The following is a 19,204-nucleotide window of genomic DNA, read 5'->3' as shown; positions in this document are numbered from 1 at the left end:
AAAGGTTCTCACAGAAGGAGGGGATCCTGCCCAGAGTAAGGATCTCCGGATTTTGCTTTTTGTTTGGTTGCAGATATCCCTTCATTTATCTTCTGGATACTCAGAATTAGCCCTTTCCCTGATAGGACTTACTCCCCCCCCCCCCCCCGCCCAGACTAGTATACATTTGTCCAATATAAAAAGGTGGTATAAATAAGAACTCTGCTTTTTCAGATGCTCCATATTAATTTAACAGATATGCTAAGAGATTAAACACTGATTCTATTAAATTAGTATGTCATTTTCCTAATAACAATATTGATATTTATGCTCTGTACTAAATTCCCACAGTGTGCTCAATGTGGGAATAGAAAATATGATCCTGGAAAGATACAATTCATCTTGTTCAGTTCTAAAATGCAACAGAATGTGGATTGTGGAGTGAAGAAGGCAGGGAGAGGCAATAAAATCCTACATCAGTAGATAATGCTGAAGGATTTCTAGAATAAGCGGGTGCGAACATAAAACAAATTGGTGGATTTTGCTGATTTGATTCAAATGTTGTACTGCATGCCAATACTACTATGCCAAGTATGATTTATATATCCAGATATTTTGACAGACTGAAAAACCTTAGAGCAGACAGAAACACCTTAGAGCAGACTGCCAATGTTTAGGGTGCTGAGTTTTTTTTTTTTTTTACCATGTAACAAACTCTCCATGGTGAGCACTGTCCTTTGTCAGCAGTCTTAGCTCATTTCTAGTTATCATGGAAATAATCTCTTGGGTTCATATGGGTTGTGCAACTTGCATGGCATATTAAAAATGCAGAGATTTTTCCCTGAAGCCACGTCACCAGTAACTGGAGGTGAGCAGCCCAAAAACAATATTGGAAAGTGAGCACTGCCAATCCACCACTCATGTGGAAGAGTGGTTTTCTTCATTGTTTCTCTCTGAGGTATTAAAAGTTACAACACAAACTGGCTCTGGGCTGTCTTTGTCTCTTTGTGCTGCCTGATTGTATTTTTCATAGTACATTTTAGTCTGAGATGATGTCCTCTGCTCTTTGTCATGCTGTTGCAGAGCTTTAGTTTGGGTTAGGGGTAGAAATGTAGCCGTGTTAGTCTGGTGCAGCTGAAACAAAACACAGGACTGTGTAGCAGTTTAAAGACTAACAAGATGGTTTCATAGGTTATGAGCTTTCATGGGCCAGACGAAAGCTCATCACCTATTAAACCATCTTGTTAGTCTTTAAAGTGTTACACAGTCCTGTTTTTTGTTTTAGTTTGGGTTAGTTTCTTTACCCATGTTGTTGCTGGACGTAAATATTCCAATTCAGTGATCTTCACCCAACTTCTTTCAGAAAAGGTCATTCTGTTTCTTTACTGTCCACTGTTTTTTGTTTGCTTGTTTTAACTACATCAAAACTTTTTGGATATTCCTTCTCTTTCCCCTGTGCCACTCATTCCCAATGGGGAGTTTCCTTGTTGTTTTTAACCATTTCTGTATAGTTCCATCCAGTGAAGACAAAATTCTTATTTTCAGGGAACCATTTTGTCTTTATTCTCTTGATATATTCCATTAGCTACAGCTATTTTTACTCCCTACTCTACAATAGCCCTCCATCAGAAGTGTCTTCTAAGGTACAGGTCATTTGGTAAGGGGAGCATTCTTGGGTTCTAAGATTAAGTGGCATAGTCTTTGTCAAATGCCCCAAGTATAGTGCCTTCTTAACTGACCCCATCCCACAATACAGGAAGCTACAATGCTTGACCCCTTGAATGAAAATTTAAATTGAGGTCCATTTAGCCAATTGCTGGAGGGGACATTAATGATACTATGGTACCTTTTGAAAAAAGGTAGGGATAAAGACCTCTCCAACACCCACTCCTTCTAGCAGAACAGGTCCTGAGAAATGCAGACAACTGCCAATTGAGGAGCTGACAATGCTGCTGGACTGGATATCCCTTGAGTCAGTCAACCATCAGCATTGTAGCTTTCTCCTAGGTTGACCAGACATCACAATATTAAGGGCATAGTCTTAGACACAACTATATTTCCCCACCCTCCACTCCACTAGTACAACTATATATTAAAAAAGTGTCCTGATTTTTCACATTTGCTATCTGGTCACCCTAGTTTCTGCAGACCCCATATAGCTAGAAATTGGATGGAAGTAGCCGCATTAATCAAGGCTTGTGGGTAGATGCACTGAAGAGAACCTCTGTTGTGGCTGCTCCCATAACAAGAGAGGATAGCCTCCTGCTAAAATGAGGCAATTATTGACACTTGGTAGGCAGTAATAAAGAAGACAGTCAAAGCCAAAGAGTCAGAAAAAGGAAGTCAGTACCTCCAGAACAATTCTACCTCATCTATTAAACCCTAGTGCTCCATACATGATGAAAGACTGCCGTACGACATTACTTATCAGGTAACTCAAAAATGCCGCCACTCAAGTGATCTGAGCTGCTAATTTTCCTGAAGTGATTCATGTTCAGTTTAATGGGAATCTCTGAATTGTGATTTGACCAATGCTAGCCCAGTCCTAACAAACCTCATTATCCCTACAGTTTTGTTAAATCCAACCTCTTTTGAAAGGAAGAAGTCTACCAAAGTATAGGACAAGAAAAGAAACCAGTTTTAACTGCATATGAAACACCAAGCAAAGTGATTTTCACTTCCTGTACTGCACCTATTGTGGATCAGAAAAAACATCATATGTTTATGACCATCAATATTATATAACTGACGAGTGATTTATGGGTGCTTGTGTAGCAATATGATGCATCATCATATCTTGATAATATATTGTGAATTTCGTTATGGACATCAGCTGGATTGAGAGGAGGCCAATTTTGTTTTTAAATAATTTTTATCATGAGGTCTTATCAACCAATGCAAGTTTTCACTTCTTGTTCCCCTCATCACTTTGCTACAGGTTGAACCTCTCTCCTCTGACTCAGGTTCAGAAACATCTTTGGTCCAGCATGATTTTAGTTATCCTGATGTCCACTTATCATGGGTGTGGCCAAGTTTCCCCGCAGTCCCATCAAGTTTGTTTACAGCTATCAGCCCTGGCTCACGGTGGTCTATGCTGTTATTTATCCCTAATTTATCCCTAAAGACATTTAGAAAATTTCAAAACTAGCATTTTTTAATGTTGCACTGGTAAAGGAGGAGTTTTTTAAATAAATAGTTTTTAATATTCTAAAGCACCCTTCCCATGGGGAGCTCAGATGCTTTACAACTAACACCATTGTGGCCATATTATGAGATATGAAGAGTGCCATTCATTTCACAGTTAGGACAATGATGCACAGAGAAACAAAGTGACTTGTCCAAGGCCACCTAGGAAGTCAGCATCAGAATGGAAACAGATCACAGCAGTGCTGGCTCTAGCCTCTTGCTTTAGTTCATAAATTGGTCTCCCAAAAGACCTGCAACCAATTTCTTTCTAGACATTTACATAGCTCTAGTAATGGCTGTGTGAGATCAGATATCACGTAGACATGAAAATGATAAGCTCCAGTATGTAGCTGTACATTACTAATTTTTTTAATGGACCAACTCCTCAGAAACATGACTGGCCAAACACATCAGTAGAGCAATTCCACTGGGATCAGTGGAGTTACAGTCAGGATTTATTTGTACCCATATTTTTTAACACAAATACATGCTAATATTAATATTCAGTATATAAGCTTATATACACACACACTAATAAATGAAATCCTGGCTCCAGAAGTCAATAGCAAGGGTCTCACCGACTTCATCTGGGCCAAGATTTAACCACACTTTGTTACCACAGGATAGATTTTGGGACTCAATGGGCAGGTGTAACACACAACTGAATCTGTATTAAAATTTACCAACCACCAAAGAATAAACAGCTATTTTCTCAAACCTATAACTGGTCCCCTAGAAACGCAGGGGCTGTTTGTACTGGGGGGGGGGGGGGGGGAGGAGAGGAAGGGGAGAATAAATGTGTGATTCCTCTCTCCAAGAAAAATGTTCTTGCTGAGTCAGAATTGAATTATTTTTATATACAAGTTTTAATGTAAATATTAAAGGTTTGGCTTTAAGGAACTCAGTCACTAGCTTGGAGATATTGTTGAACTGTTTAACTTGGCAGTTAATGTGCATGCTTAAGACTGAATTAAACATTCTGGTTGATGACTTCCCTAAAGCAATACATCAAATTTAGCTGGGAATGTTTTCTTTGTTGCTTTTTTTTTTTAAGTGAACTTTTAGAGCTCCCAAGTACCACCCTCAAACCAAACCCCACCCAGTCGATGCCTCAAAATAAGATTTTGCAGATCTTCACTATATACTCATTACTCTCTCTCCTTGCATCCCTTACCAGCAATGAACTAGCTAATTACGTCCAGGATGATGCCTTTATAAGTAGGCTTCAGATTTCATGCTCAATCAAGAAGGACTAATGTAAGTCACGTCTCTCTCAGTACTATTTTTCAAATTGTCCCCACCTTTGAGGGATCTCTTTACACTATTCACACTGTGAAAATTATTTTATCATCTTAAAGGCTATATTATTATTTTTTTAAATACTAGGGGGCTGTGCCCCCTGCTCACCAACCCCCCTCTCTCTGGTAGCTTTTGCAGGCAGAGAACATGAAAGCTATGCACACCAACCCTCCTCTCTCTGGGAGTAGGTGTCTGGCCATGGCCATGTCTGGCCAGGAGAGGGGGTAGGAGGTGCAGGGTCTCAGCAGAAGGGCTGATGGGGCTGGGCAGAGGATGGGCTCAGATGGCGGAGGGGATGTGGGATGGCCTGGAGGCGGGTGGGTGAGTCAGGCTCAGATGATGGTGGGGACCCAGCCCCAGGAGCTCCTTCCAGCAGCTCAGCCCCTGGGGCGTAAAGTGGGAGCTAGAGCTGGAACAACCCATGCCAAGAGAGGATGGTGACAAGGCTGGCCACAGCAAGCGACTTGAGAATGGAAGCGAAGACGGGTGGCAGCATGAGGATGCAGATGATGTGATGACACCACTCTGTCATCCCACAGGAAAATTAGAGAGAGACAGAGAGACACAGACAGACAAGCAGACAGATAGTTCACTGAGCTGCTGGTATTCAGCCCAATTTGACTTCTGGGTAGCAGAATACAAAGTGTTCTGTCTGAGACATGGATTTGAAAGACAGTAATGCACTGAAAAAATATTCTAAAAATGGCACAACAGGGCTCATTTTTAAGTTGCTCGCAGACTCATTTAATATGCTCAGTTTGAGTAACAAGAGTGTTATTTTTAATTGGCAGCCTTGTAAAAGTCACAGTTTGCGATCTCAAAGGCAAGTTTGCTCTTCCTGGTTCATGCTCCATCATATGAAATAAAGATTCTAACTTCGGTAAGATGACATTAACTCAACACAGCCGTTTGGGATCTGCAGAATTAGCAGAAGTAATATATATGTGTGTGTCAGGAAAGTCAGCAGATACCAGTCAGGCAACATACACACAGCAAATCTATTCTTAAAGATGTTGCCATTCTTGTATTGCTATTTTAATAGTGAATGTTAATGAACTACAGCCAGAGGTTCTGTTTTTTTTAGTTTTAACCTCAAGAACTAAGATCAAAATTAGGATTAAAAACTTCTGTCATCAATCAACATTTTACCTTATCTAATTATTTCAAGAACCCATACTGCTAGCCATTCATACCGCAGGCTGTCAATCAGTTTCTAAATAAAAAGTCCTTCAATTGGCCATGGAGTATCTACAACAAAGGAGCCTCTGCTGCTGCCTTATTTTATATGCCAAGATTGCTATAACAATTAGCACAGACCCTGATGTTTTATGTTCAGTTATTTGTTTCAGACTCTGCTTAGAAGAGTCTTTGCATGGATTGGGACAGGCTAGTCAACTTCAATCCAAGACCCAGCCTAGTGTTCCATCTCCTAGTATTACAAACTTTAGAAATATAGTCTCTCAGAAAAGCAATACAGAATAGTTAAAGAATGTGACTTCCCATGCTAGAGATTACCTATTTAGTTGAGAGACAGCAATGGCAACAGTGCTCTCTTCTGGAGATTCATGTTATTACTAAAGAATCAATATTTACAAAATTTTAGAACAGTGATTCTCAATGGGGGGGTTGCGGGCAGATGTCAGGGGTTACCAAGTAGGACCACTGGGCCAGCATCAGACTTGGTAGGGCCCAAGGCAGAAAGTAAAACTCCAGGGCATGGGGCTGAGGCCAAGTCCCAATCCCCACCACCCAGGGCTGCAGCTGAAGATTGAACAACTTAGCTTCGTGGGGCCTGAGCAAGAGCCCTGCTTCATATCCTCCAACACTAGCCATGGCTCTTAGATGCAGAAGAACAGTTGCTATCCCACAGGTGGTTTGTGGAAATTGTGTAGCATGTTGGGGGGCGCGGTACCCTTTCTGAGAAACCTCAATAATCAAGGTGCTGGCGAAGCAAAAAAATAAAGAATCCAAAATTAAATCCAAGTTAGTGAAGATCTCTCACTGGGGGTCAGGCCTAGATTTAGTCAACTTGTGAAACTGAATGTGGAGCGAGTCACTGAAGTAAAACAGATTCACATGTTTGAAAAGAGAACCCACTTAACACAGCAATTCTGAGACCTACAAATTGTGAAACTTACTAAGTCAATCAAGACATAGAAAATAACTAGAAATAAGACAACCATTTTATTGAGGGAGATTTTAATCTGATATATTCACTGCCTCTCAACATTCCATACTGCCATGTTTCTTCTACTACCCCTTTAGAGGTAAATTTGAAGCTAAGAGCTAAGAACTAGGGATGTGAAAGTGTAAATGTGTATGCACATGGTTACATGCAGGAAGCCCTCACACACACACCCCTACACTGCTGCCTCTGTATCAGAGGTAGCTACAGCACTGGCCGGAGGTAGCCACCAGAAGCTGGTGTGAGCAGGAAGCCAGCTTTTAAGATGGATCCCTGTGGGTACCGGCTCCATGGAGCCACCTGTCCCCCTTCGATGCTATTGCCTCTGATACGAAGACAGCAGTGCAGGGGTAGCAAAGAGTTCATACTGATGGGGAGGCAGAGGCAGCAGCACGGGAGTGGGGGAAGCAGCTCCTCAGGTACATACCTCCCCACCACATGTAAATGTGTAACTGCTGACATTTTCAGCAGTTATGCGTTTACCTAAATACGCACATTTTAACATCCCTACTAAGAACGCTCTCGTTCAATTTTTCCATCTCTATTTTCGTAAATGCTTCCCTGAAGTAGGCTAGTGTACAACACGGATTAAAGAGCATAAGAATTAATTTTATTCTCTCCATCACCACCTTCCCTTCAGGCAGCAGCAGAGCAAGATTTCCAGTTGGCCTTCACATCACCATGCAAGTGGCCAGCACCTGCTGAGAAGGAGTGCATTCTTAGCTAGCATTCCTCTTGTAGTTTACATGTTCTTATTACCAGAGCCCATGGTTCCTTTTTGAAAAGGAACAGGAAACTGAATGCATTAAGTATTCTCTAAGGGAACTTTGAACCATCCAGCCCTGCATCAGCAGAATGACTACACAATTGTCATTGCTCCACTTCCTTCTAACCCCACATACAGTGCCATCTATTAATAGCAGGATTTGAGGATGCAGTGGAAACAAAGTAATGTAGATTACACCAAAAGTGATTTGCCTGAAATGTCACATACTCATCAATTACATCCTGATTCAAGAGCAGGCCATATTTGACCTATATAGAGCTTATACCTCTTCACAACCCACTTCTTCAGATGTCAGGAGTGTTAGAAGTCCAGATTCAAGAATAAATAAGGAAAGGAGGGGAGGAAGAAAAAAAAGAGATAGTGAGTAGATAAGCTTCAGAGGGATTGCCACGTAATTCTGTAACAGGAAAAAACTTAAATAGTCTAGTAGCACCTTAAAGACTACATCGTTAGAAGAGGCTGATAAGAACCATTAGTTTGTACTCCTGTCATCTGAAGAAGTGGGTTGTGAAGAAGTTCATGATACCATCTAAGATTCTACTAGACTATTTGCTGTTTAAGTTTTTCACAGTTCTCCTGTAGGCCCATCAGGAAGCCCCAAATTTCCCTGCTGATAGGAGACTGAACTAGTCTCTGACTCCTACATTTCTAAACAGTATTATCTAAACAGTTTGTTGGGGGGCAGGAGGGAAGAGTAAGTGTGTGCCAATCACTACAGCTCCAAGAAACACCAGGCTCTCAACACCATTGTCTGCTTTGCCTCCAAACTGAGGAACAGCAGCTGCAGGTTGAAAGCATGGGGCAAAGGGATATTCCCTATATATATTTGCAGACCACTGGTAGGGGAGGCATTTCAGTCCTAACCTACCAACCTTCCTGGCCATTGCTGCTGCAGTCTTTTCATCTTCATCTGACACTGTGTGGCCGGGTGTTGTCTCTAGCTCACACCCCCTCATCACACAGAATGGATTTCCTGTTTCAGTTAAGGGGAAGTATGCTTCAAATATTAACTAATAGTAGAGTGACTAAAAATACACATTTTGGGTCAAAAATATTAGTAACATTTTGTAGAGAAAAACCATGCCTGAAAGCTTTATTAGAACAAATACAAATTGCTACCTAAGATTAAACATCAGTTTTTCTGCTGTAAATGGTACCCAAGACTAGAAATGGAAACCAATTTCTGTTATATAGTAAAATAATAATGATTTCACCTTCAACACATTGCAACACACAGATGCTGAACAGCTAGCAAACTCACTAGCAATTTCTCACCTGTCAAAAGGCTGCTACTATCCCCAAGAGGTCTAATCAAAGTGATTCTACTCACCAGGATAATCTTCCATATAGTGTAGTGGGGCATAAGCAACACTATGCCTCAACATGCACTACTTCTCGGTCAAAGCTGTTTTGCCTATTGGCAGGATAGTGCATGATCTTGACACTATGAAAGCCTACTCTGATCAAGATGGAGACATGCATGTCAGGACACATCCTCTTCATATTTCTCTTTAGCTGTATCAGGGCTAAAGAGGCAGCTTCAGGTCATACTTTGGGCATGCCAGCTTCAGTGCTTTTCTAGCTAGTTCTTAAGAACTGACTAGATCACATTACTTTTGTGCAAGACTGGGAAGTAACTAGGAAATTGTCATGTCCTGTGCCAAGAGGCCCTAAGCTGGTGGAATAACTCCTATCTTGGATAGACCATGGCAAGCAGCATCACAAAGTAGCTATACTAAGTTTACTCATACCCATGTTGCAAGTGGACTTTTTACTCAGGGCTGCTAGCCCACATTACCACTTGCCTCAGACATGCTACCATGGCTATACTACGACTTTTAGATGCTCTAGCTATCACAGTAGTAGCCCTCAAGTAGATCTATGAGAACTGGGAATCACACTTCTAGTTCATAGCATAGATATTATCTAAGTTTGTCTAGAAATCAGTGTAGCCTGTTTCGGTTAAGGGATAAGCTAGTATTTTCTTTTAAATTCCACCTGCGCCCCTCCAAGATGTAGGCTGCATTATCATCTCCTTCATTCTCCCTTTCCTTCCTCTTCTTCATTTTTCATTTATTGGTGTCCCAACTCAAGTTGCCAGCCCTCCAGTATTGTTCTGGAGTCTCTAGCAAATAAAAGTTTAATCTTTAATTACAGATGGCACGTGATGAAACCTCCAGGAATTCCCCTCAACCAAAATTGGCAATCTTATGCCCCACAGACTACCAAAGAGGCTGTTGAACAAATATTTAAGGCACAGCCCTTGCTACAAGCTGACATTCTGCTGCACAAATTCCAGACGGCATTTGGGAGACCAGAGTTTGCACTTGTGCATAAGGGTCAAATCACGCTGCTATTACTATAACAGTTGGCTGGAGCAGGACTGTTTTTCAAGATCATGTACATTTTTGTCCCTTACATCAAACAACCTGGTTTGTGGACTTTGTGTTTAGTTTTAGCTCTCAAATTCTCTTTACAAAAATAGCACCAGATGTGCTACATTTTTAGTTCAAATGTAACAAATGTAGGAGCCTGTTAATTTCCTAGCCTATGATCACTCAAGTTCTGAGCCGTATTAGACAACATTTCTGTCTATCATCCTTGTATGTTATGCTCTTAAATCTATATATATTTTTGTATGCACTGGTACAGGTAAGCAAGGAGGCATCCAGTTCATAATGAACCTTAAAAAAATTCCTGTGCGAAAGAGAACGAGTAAACAAGGAATGCCAAGTAAGGTCTCATTGCAGAAGACAGGATTTTGCCATTGTAAACGAGTTGTTTACTGGGTGCAGATTGAATAAAATGGCTCATCCCTGGAACTGTAACAGAAGTAACTTTTTAATTGTCTTCTTACAATTGAAGACAATTATGATTACTGTTCGTCTTCTTACAAAGGAAGTTAGAGAAAGTGAAGGAGAAAAAAAGAGCAAGGCAGAAGAGGTAAGTGGCTTGGCTTTGTCCAGTAATAGCTACCAGGCACCCCTTCCTCATTTTATAGCAAGAATACATTCAGTAGCCAGTGCCACTATTCGTTATGTAGGTGACATACATAACAGTTCAATACTACAGTCAATTGATGACAAATGCATGGGGCCAGATGCATAGAAAAAAAAAGAAACAAACAATCAGCTATGTTGGAAGAGAAGGATAGCGACATAACCCAGTAACAAAAAGATTCATCCTTCCCCCCCTCCATTAAAAACTGGGTTTTTTTTAAATGAAGTTACTAAATCACCTGGTGTAGTAATGATGGTTCTTCAAGATGTGCCCTGTGGGTACTCCATTCTAGGTGTTGGGTCCATCCCAGCACCACTGGTCAGAAGATTTCAGAGACATATCTGGCCAAACCGCGCATGCTCCCTGCGCCGCAGGGCAGTCGCACCCTTTCTAATGTGCGCAGTTCAGCTCCCCTCGCCAGTTCCTCTCACCGCTGGGTCTCTGAAACAAGAAAGAGAAAAAACCCAGAGCGGGGAGGAGGATGGGACGTGGAGCACCCATGAGGAACATCTCAAAGAATCATTGTTACTACACCAGGTGAGTAATTTCTTCAAGTGGCCCCTTAGGTGCACCACTCTAGGTGACTGTACAGCAGTAGCTGGAACAAGAAGCACTCCGGGTCAATTAGTTTTCACAGTAGATAGCACTGCGGAAGCCACTGCGTGATCCGCCGCCCATCTTTGCACTATAGCGTAAGTCTCATGAATGAAGTGCTGGAAGCCCATGTGGCTGCCCTACAAATATCTGCTAGTGGAACCCCCCGGCAAAGGCCGTAGATGTCGCCACTGCCCTGGTCGAGTGTGCTCGTGGTTGAGAAGACAGAGGTCTGTCCTGAACAGAATGGCATGTGGTTATACACAGGGTAGTAAGTTTGGCAATGTGTTGACTGGAGAGTGCAGTGCCCGTAGATTGCTGAGCTGTTGATACCAAAAGTCTATCTGTTCGCCTCCACTGACAGGTTCTGTCTATGTAAAAGGAAAGAGTGTGCCTTCCATCAAGCGTATGTAGCAGGGCCTCCTTATTCGAGGCATGCGGGTTAGGGTAAAATGAGGGAAGGACGATCGGCTCGTTGATGTGAAACGACTATGAGACTTTGGGAATGAACACTGGATGTAATCGTAACATCACCAACTCTTTCGAGAAAAAAGTGAAAGGGGGATTTGCCATTATCGCCCCTAGCTTGCTGACTCTACGTGCTGATGTAATTGTGAGTAAGAAGATGGTCTTCATAGTTAGTATCTGCAAGGGGACAGATGCTAGTGGTTCAAATGGGGGATACATAATCGTATCCAGTACTAAGTCAAGGTTCCAGGATGGTGGGGGTGGTCTTATATTGACCAGGCCTTTGAGAAATCGTTTAATAGTTGGGTGAGAAAACACCGAAAAACCCTGTATCAGGTAATGGAAAGCACTAATGGCTGCCAAATAAATTCTGAGGGACACCAGCGAAAGCTTCAAATTTTACAAGTAAAGAATGTATTCGAGGGTTTGGTGTAAAGGAGAAAACAGTGATTGGATGTTATTATGAAGGCACCAACAGGAGTATCTGCACCATTTAGCCAGGTAAGTATTGCACGTAGAGGCTTTCCTGCTATGTATCAGTATGGACTTGACCTGTTCAGAACAGAGTTTTTCATCTTGTCTAAGACAGTCAGGAGCCACGCCATCAGGTGCAATGCTTCTAGTTTGGGATGTAGGAGAGATCCCCGTTCTTGAGAGAGGAGATCCCGGCATGAGGACAGAGGCCATGGTGGCCGTAGTGACATTCTGGCTACGTCTACACTGGCACGTTCTCACGCAAAAACACATTTGCGGAAGAGTTCTTCTGGAAAAACTCTTCCAGAAGAGAGCATCTACACTGGCATGTGCTTTTGCGCAAGAGCATCCATGCCAATGTAGGTGCTCTCTTGCGCAAGAAAGCTCTGATGGCCATTTTAACCATAGGGCTTTATTGCGCAAGAAATTCATGTTGCCTGTCTACACTGTCCTCTTCTGGAAGAGCTCTTGCGCAAGAGGGCTTATTCCTGAGCGGGAGCATCAGAGTTCTTGTGCAAGAAACCCCGATTTTATACATTAGAACGTCAGTTTACTTGCGCAAAAACATGCAGCCAGTGTAGACAGGCAGCAAGTTTTTTGCTCAAGAGCAGCTGCTTTGGCACCAGATCGCGCCAGTGTAGACACAGCCTCTGTGTAAGAACAGATACGAAGCTTGTCTGGGCCAAGCTGGTGCTATTAGGAGTACAGTTGCTGCTTCCGTTCTGATTTTCTCCAGTGTTCTGGGAATGAGGACTGTTGGGGGAAAAGCGTACAAGAGTGCCCTTTTCCAAGTGGTTAATAATGCGTCGCCGAGAGATCCCTTGCCGACCCCTGCTCTGGAGCAAAACAGGCGACACTTCTTGTTGGTGATTGTTGCAAACAGATCCACTAGGGGAGTTCCCCATCTGTGGAAAATCTTCTGAAGCACATCCTGTCCTATTTCCCCACTCGTGGTCTATGGGGAAGCGCCTGCTGAGGGAGTCGGCAATGACATTGGCTGTGCCAGGTATGTAGGATGCTGTTATGGTGATGTTGTGCTGTATGTACCAATTTCAGCACCGTACCGCTTCGGCGCATAGGGAGCATGATCTTGCTCCTCCCTGCCTGTAATACATTGCCGCTATGTTGTCTGTCAGCACCCTGACTGTCTTGTCTTTTAAGTGTGGGAGGAAATATCTGCATGCTAGAAAGATCGCTTGCAGCTCTAATTGGTTGATGTGAAGATGTCTCTCTGTGAGAGACCACCGTCCCTGTATGCGTTCCTCGCCCATGAGAGTGCCTCATCTGATGAGTGAAGCATCTGATGTTAACTGAATGGATGGTTGAGACTGGTGAAATGGTACTCCCGTCAAGATGTTTGATGCATTCAACCACCATCACAGGGACATGTGGACATCGGATGGAGGAGAAACTAAACTTGTGGATGTCATGTCTTGCAGGGACATACACAGTTGACAGCCAATGCTGCAGATTTCTCAGATGGAGGCATGCATGCGGGATGACAAAGGTGGCCGTGGCCACGTGGCCCAGCAGACATAGGCAGGTATGCACTGAGACTGTTGGGGTCTTGGCGAGTAGATTGACCAGGCCTTTTATTGCCTGGAATCTGTCCATGGCTAGGTATGCTTTTGCCGCACGGGAGTCGAGAACTGCCCCTATGAACTTTATATTTTGCGTTAGAATTAGCATTGACTTTTGTTGGTTTACTATCAGTCCAAGAGAGTTGAACGCTTGTCTGACCATTGTGAGCATCTGCATCGTCTCTTCTTGTGATGTGCCCTTTATCAGACAGTCGTTCAGATAAGGAAATATGATGACTCAGAGACAACGAAGGAGAGCGGCAACAACAGCGAGGGTCTTTGAAAATACTCGGAGCCGAAGCCAGCCCGAACTGAAGGACACAGTACTGAAAGTGCTCATTGTTTATGACAAAGCGCAAGAATTGTCTGTGCACAGTATGTATGGCTATATGAAAATAGGCATCTTGCAGGTCGAGGGCTGCGGACCAGTCATCGTTGTTAGAGTTACCATTCTGAATCACTGTTTTCGAAGATAACAATTTAACCGGCATAGATCAAGAATGGGTCTCCAGCCCCGTTTTCTTCTGCATTAGGAAGTACTGTGAATAGAACCCTTTTCCCTTGAAGCACTCTGGGACCGTTTCTATTGAGCTGATGGATAACAGGTGATAGGCCTCTTGTCGTAAGAGATTCTCGTGAGATGGGTCCCTGAAAAGGGATGGGGTAGGTGGAGTGGTAGGGGGAAAGGGATGTGAATGGAATGGTGAGTCCGGATTTTATCACCTCCAATACCCATCTATCTGATGTTATGGCGACCCATTGGTGGTAACAGGATCGCAGTTGGTGGTGGAATATGGGATTGGAATCTCTGACCACAACAGGAGTGTTCGGCGTGCCCCCGACCTGGGAGTCAAACCCTGCTCTTTGGGTGTCACTGCGCTGTTCGCCCTAGATGGCTGAGGACGTCTGCGCTGTGTCCTCTGTTTGGAGTGGCTTTGGTCATATGGATGGTTTTGTTGTCTACGAAAGTTGCAATTGTAACATCTTTGGAATGGAAAAATAACGCCTTCGGTGTGTTAGCTGTATGTCAACAGAATTGAAGAAGGTCTTTAAGGACACTTCTCCCAAGAGTTAATTTTATAACCCGACCAATCCACAAAGGATGGTATTTAAGGTAGCGACCCTCTCGCCGTATCTGATCACCGGAGAGTGAGATATTAGATTAAGGTGGCGCGTTAAATAAAAACTTAAGACTTGGTTTTAAACTGAAAACCACCAGACTATATTGTTACAAAAATAAATTTAACAAAACAATACCTCAAATTAACCTAAGGGGTCAGTCCCCTCTTACACTAAGTGAACCAGGAGGGGAAGTCCCTCAAGGTCCCTATACCTACTATAGAGTCTACGACGAAGACGACTGATGGACGCTGGTGACCTACGACCCTAGGGCTAATTGGAAGCCTTTGGGGAGGACCTGCCAGGTGTCCCTCGCCGGCTGATCTGGCGCTTGGCGACCTACGATCCTTTGGCTATTTGCTAGCCACAGGAGAGGAACAGCCAAGGCGATCCCTCGAAGCAGAAGTTGAGATCGATTCGCCTTCCACAGAATTTCTGGTCCTCGACGCCTCTTCTCACGCTTCGGTGCGACTGGATCAGGCGATGGACGACTCTGGATCCTATCTATCCTAAACCTAACCTAAAAATAAAACCTTAAACTAATCCCGATGCGCCCGATGGACAGTCACGAAGACGGCCGGCATGCGTGGACCAACGCAACCTGCCGTACAAAGACGATGACGGGAGCTATACTATCTAAAAGCTAAACTACCTTAACCTAACCTAAATGAGAGAACTGACCTTCCGTCAGGTTCTCTAAAGAAATAGAATGAGAACGGTCATGTAAAGCTATCAGACTTAGGACAAGACTTGAAGGATCTCTCTCTCTCTCTCTCTCTCTAGAACCTAACCTATCCCTAAGCCCGACGCCCCGACGGAACCGGTAACTGCTGCGTGACAGAAGCTTTTACAGTTTTGGCTCATACATATTCATGAACCCAAAGGTTTAAAATGATTGGACACTAAAGGATGCTCTTACGGCATATTTTAAACTGATTGGTAGAACAGGATGCTTGTGAATATTCATAGATTATGTAAATTCCAACAGGTAGGTGAGTTGCTATTTTCAAACTCTAACAGCTACCTGTGAACTTGATAGAATGCATAACTCAAATGGATGCTACCAGAAAGAGTTCTAAATTCAAAATGGAGTTTCAGACTCCATTTTGAGACATTGCCAAACTTGCATATTTTTAAGTTTATAAAGATTTCAATAATCGAATTGACATTGACATATGTATACAAGGATAACCTCCGTCCTTTAGCACTTATACAGATGTTTACAGGGTGAATCTACATCAAGATCTTACATTTGCATTTATAATTTTACATTTCTCATTTAAATATCCATTTCTGCCTTACAGGTGGAAAGGTGGAACATACATCCCAAGCATGCGTAAGGTGGCCCGTGAATCTTTCCCCGTGTGGAGCACCTCATCCGTCTTCTCTGCGAACAGTTTAATCCTGTCAAATGGAAGGTCCTTGACCTTGGATTGCAGCTCTTTAGGTACAACAGCTGTCATGAGCCATGAAGCTCCTCTCCTGGACACTGCCATGGCTACTGTTCACGCCGCTGTGTCGGCCACATCCATGGCAATCTGCAAACCTGCCCTGGCACATGAGTAACCCTCCCATAGTATTGATCGAAGGAGTACCTTATTGGTCTCAGAAATTCTTTGAGCAATTTGTTAATTTCACGATGTTATAGAAGCTATGATTAGAAAGTAGTGCTGCGTAATTTGCAATACAGAGGAGAACCGTGGAGGATGAGTATACTTTTCATCCAAATATGTCTAGTCTCTTTGCATCTTTGTCCGCTGCTGAGTTCCTTACTTGTAGCTCTGCAAAGAGCAAAAAGCCCACATCCACCACTAATGAACTGGGTTGGGGATGGGTAAAAAACTCAGAGCCCTTCGATGATATGAAATCTCTCTTCTCGGCTTGCTTACATGATGGAGTAGTGGAGGCCGGTGTGCTCCAGATTTCTGCAGCTGGCTCCAGAATTGCCTCATCTAGCGGTAATGCCACCCTAGATTGTTGTCTAGGGTGCAAATTCGTTAACAGCTTATACTGTTTCACCTGGACCTCCGCTAATTGGACCTCCTGCGATTTTGCCACTCTTGAAAAAAGTCTTGAAATTCTCAGGTATCATCCGGTGGCGAAGAGTCTGCTACAAAAACTGCATCATTGGGAGAAGACGACTGGATATCCTCTGGGGAAGCTGCAGGTGTCTGTTCATCTGTGTCTGAGATTTGACCCTCTTCAGATTCCGAAAGAATTGACACTGAGGGGGTGCTAGGAGGAGGTCTCGGTGACTGCGGCCTTTGACAAGTGGAGGCAGGTGGGGAATGGTGTCTGTAAGAAGATGAATGGCAGCAGCACGAGAGAGAATGAGAGTGTGATCTACCCTGTCTCTCAGAGGTGCGATAGCTCCTGTGGTAGCGAGAGTCATACCCAGGAGCTAATATTCTGGAGGAATATCTGCTCCCATGTCTGCTACGGTATGATCTGGCAGGAGAGTAGCTTGGAGAACGAGATCTGTGTGGAGAAACTCATCTATATCTATAGCAATGGCAAGAGCAGGATCATCGCCGCGGTGACTGCGGATTCCCATATGCCAAATAGTAAGCTCCCCTTTCTGATGAAGGATATGGGGATGGGGACGGCTCCGCTTAAAGTACTGGTGAAGGAGACAGTGAGTGAACCCTAGGGATTGACTTCCTAGCTGCTTCTGTAAATACTGATAGCAAGTGCTCTCTTGCAGCTGAGAGGTCTCCCGCTGTGTTAATACGGTTATCTTCCCCAGATAAGGTATGTAGGTCTGGGGAAGAAGGAGAGACTGTCTGCAGACTTGATGCCCATGCCTGAGCAGAGTGAGAGTACGCTCTCGGTACTGAGCAGGGCAGCTCACACAGCCCTGGATGTGCTGCAAAACAACTGTCCTATAGCGGTGCCGACTGTATCGTTGGCACCCTGCAGTGGGGGCCTCCCCGTGCCACCTCTTGTCTGGTGCAGATGGTACACACTCCTGCAGAGCCGTGTGCAGCACCATCTCAGTGGCAGCCATTAGTGTCTGCTCCGACGCTGATCCTGGCAAGTCCCGCTGTTCTGGGGACGACACCTTCTCCGGCAGCATCGTTGGTGGCAATTGTGAAGGGGGTCGCTTATCCCCCGATGGGGCCATAGCTTGCTTGTGCTCTGTATGAGGAGGGGAGGCCGGCGGTGGAGTGGATGCTGTGCGAGATTTAGATGATCCTGGCACCGGCCATGGAATTGACCTATCCCTCGGCCGGCTGTTCTCCAATGTGCCCTGTCTGTCTCCCTGACTTATGGGAGGCAGGGGAAGCACGGGCAGGGAGCAGGCAGGAGAGGCTCTTTTCTTTTTTGCTGAACCGTGCACATTAGAAAGGGCGCGAATGCCCTGCAGCACAGGAGCATGTGCGGTCCAGCCAGATATGGCTCTGAAATCTTCTGACCAGTGGCCCTAGGATGGACACTTCAAGTGGAGCATCCATGGGGCCACTCAAAGAAGTGAAGACTAATCTTAAAGAGTTAGTGTAACTATGCATACAGCACCGATTCAGATAAATGGGCTGCAGGCCTCAGGAAAAAGTGTCAGATATTTTCTATAGGTTTAACTTTAGAAAACAGAAATAAGCACTAATTTCTACAGCCTTGTGAAATAAACTCAGAATATTTATTCATGAAAGGAAAAAGTACTTTAGGTATACTGCTCCACAAGACAGATCTAGGATATTGTAGCAGACAGTAATGTTACCATCATTTCACTCATTTTGACAAAGTTAGATTCTTCACTCTCAAAAAAAAAAAGTTTTATTCTATATACTCAAATATTAACTTGAAATTTTGGCCTTAAGTAGTTTAAAGAAAATAATCTCATCCTAGGTTAACAAGAAGGTAGCCAAGGACACGTAATTCAATCTTACTTCATTTTATACTTAACCAGATTCATTCTGAATGTCTTATGTTGTTTAAAACTTCAAGATTTTGGCATCCAATTGAGTATGAGCAGAATTTGTAAGCCTTTAAAAAAAAAAAAAACACACACAGAAAACATTGTAGAGCAGCTTAAAACAGACATCCAAATTATTTTTAGGACGTCAACAAGATTTATATTTTTACAGAACAAAACATAACTGATCCTTCCCACAGTTTCATATTTAAACAGACATTTTAAAAACAGGTCTTCAATTTTTTTTAACCTAAAGTGTTTTGAATAATCCAAGATCACGATAAACATCCAGAGAAAAAAACATTACTCTTGTTTACTTTGTGCATTAGATTGCCTGACATTTAGTCAGCCAATCCCAAAGGCAGGGAATTTCCTGTGTGTGTGTGTAAGCTTTTCCACACACCACTGGTAGAGAGAAAAGCCATCTCAAAATATTCACCAGATAAATACAACTGTAAAACAAATTAAAACTGGAAAGGAGAACCAATGTTGGGTGTAGATTTTCAATCCATTTTGTGAAGGTAACTGGATTTTAAATATGAGAAATGTCAGAGGTAAAGTGAACCAGTCATTTAATCTGTAGAAAGCCTATTGCCAAAACTCAACCAAATCCCAAGTGA

General features: G+C 43.3%; 1 protein-coding gene across 1 annotated transcript in view; it reads left to right on the top strand.

The window, feature by feature from the left end:
- The window catches only part of LOC149524551 (uncharacterized), a 90,542-nt gene extending 71,424 nt beyond the window's left edge, over window positions 1–19,118 (top strand). Inside the window, exon 3 of the mRNA XM_089778203.1 lies at window positions 15,976–19,118. Coding sequence (XP_089634329.1) covers window positions 15,976–16,073 — 98 coding nt within the window. The 3' untranslated portion in view covers window positions 16,074–19,118. The remainder of the gene's footprint in view (window positions 1–15,975) is intronic.
- The last annotated feature ends 86 nt before the right edge of the window (window positions 19,119–19,204 follow it).

Source organism: Pelodiscus sinensis, chromosome 4, assembly GCF_052426305.1.
Source record: "Pelodiscus sinensis isolate ZL-2025 chromosome 4, ASM5242630v1, whole genome shotgun sequence".
NCBI classification, from domain to species: Eukaryota; Metazoa; Chordata; order Testudines; family Trionychidae; genus Pelodiscus; species Pelodiscus sinensis.
This window is presented reverse-complemented; position numbering and strand designations above follow the sequence as displayed.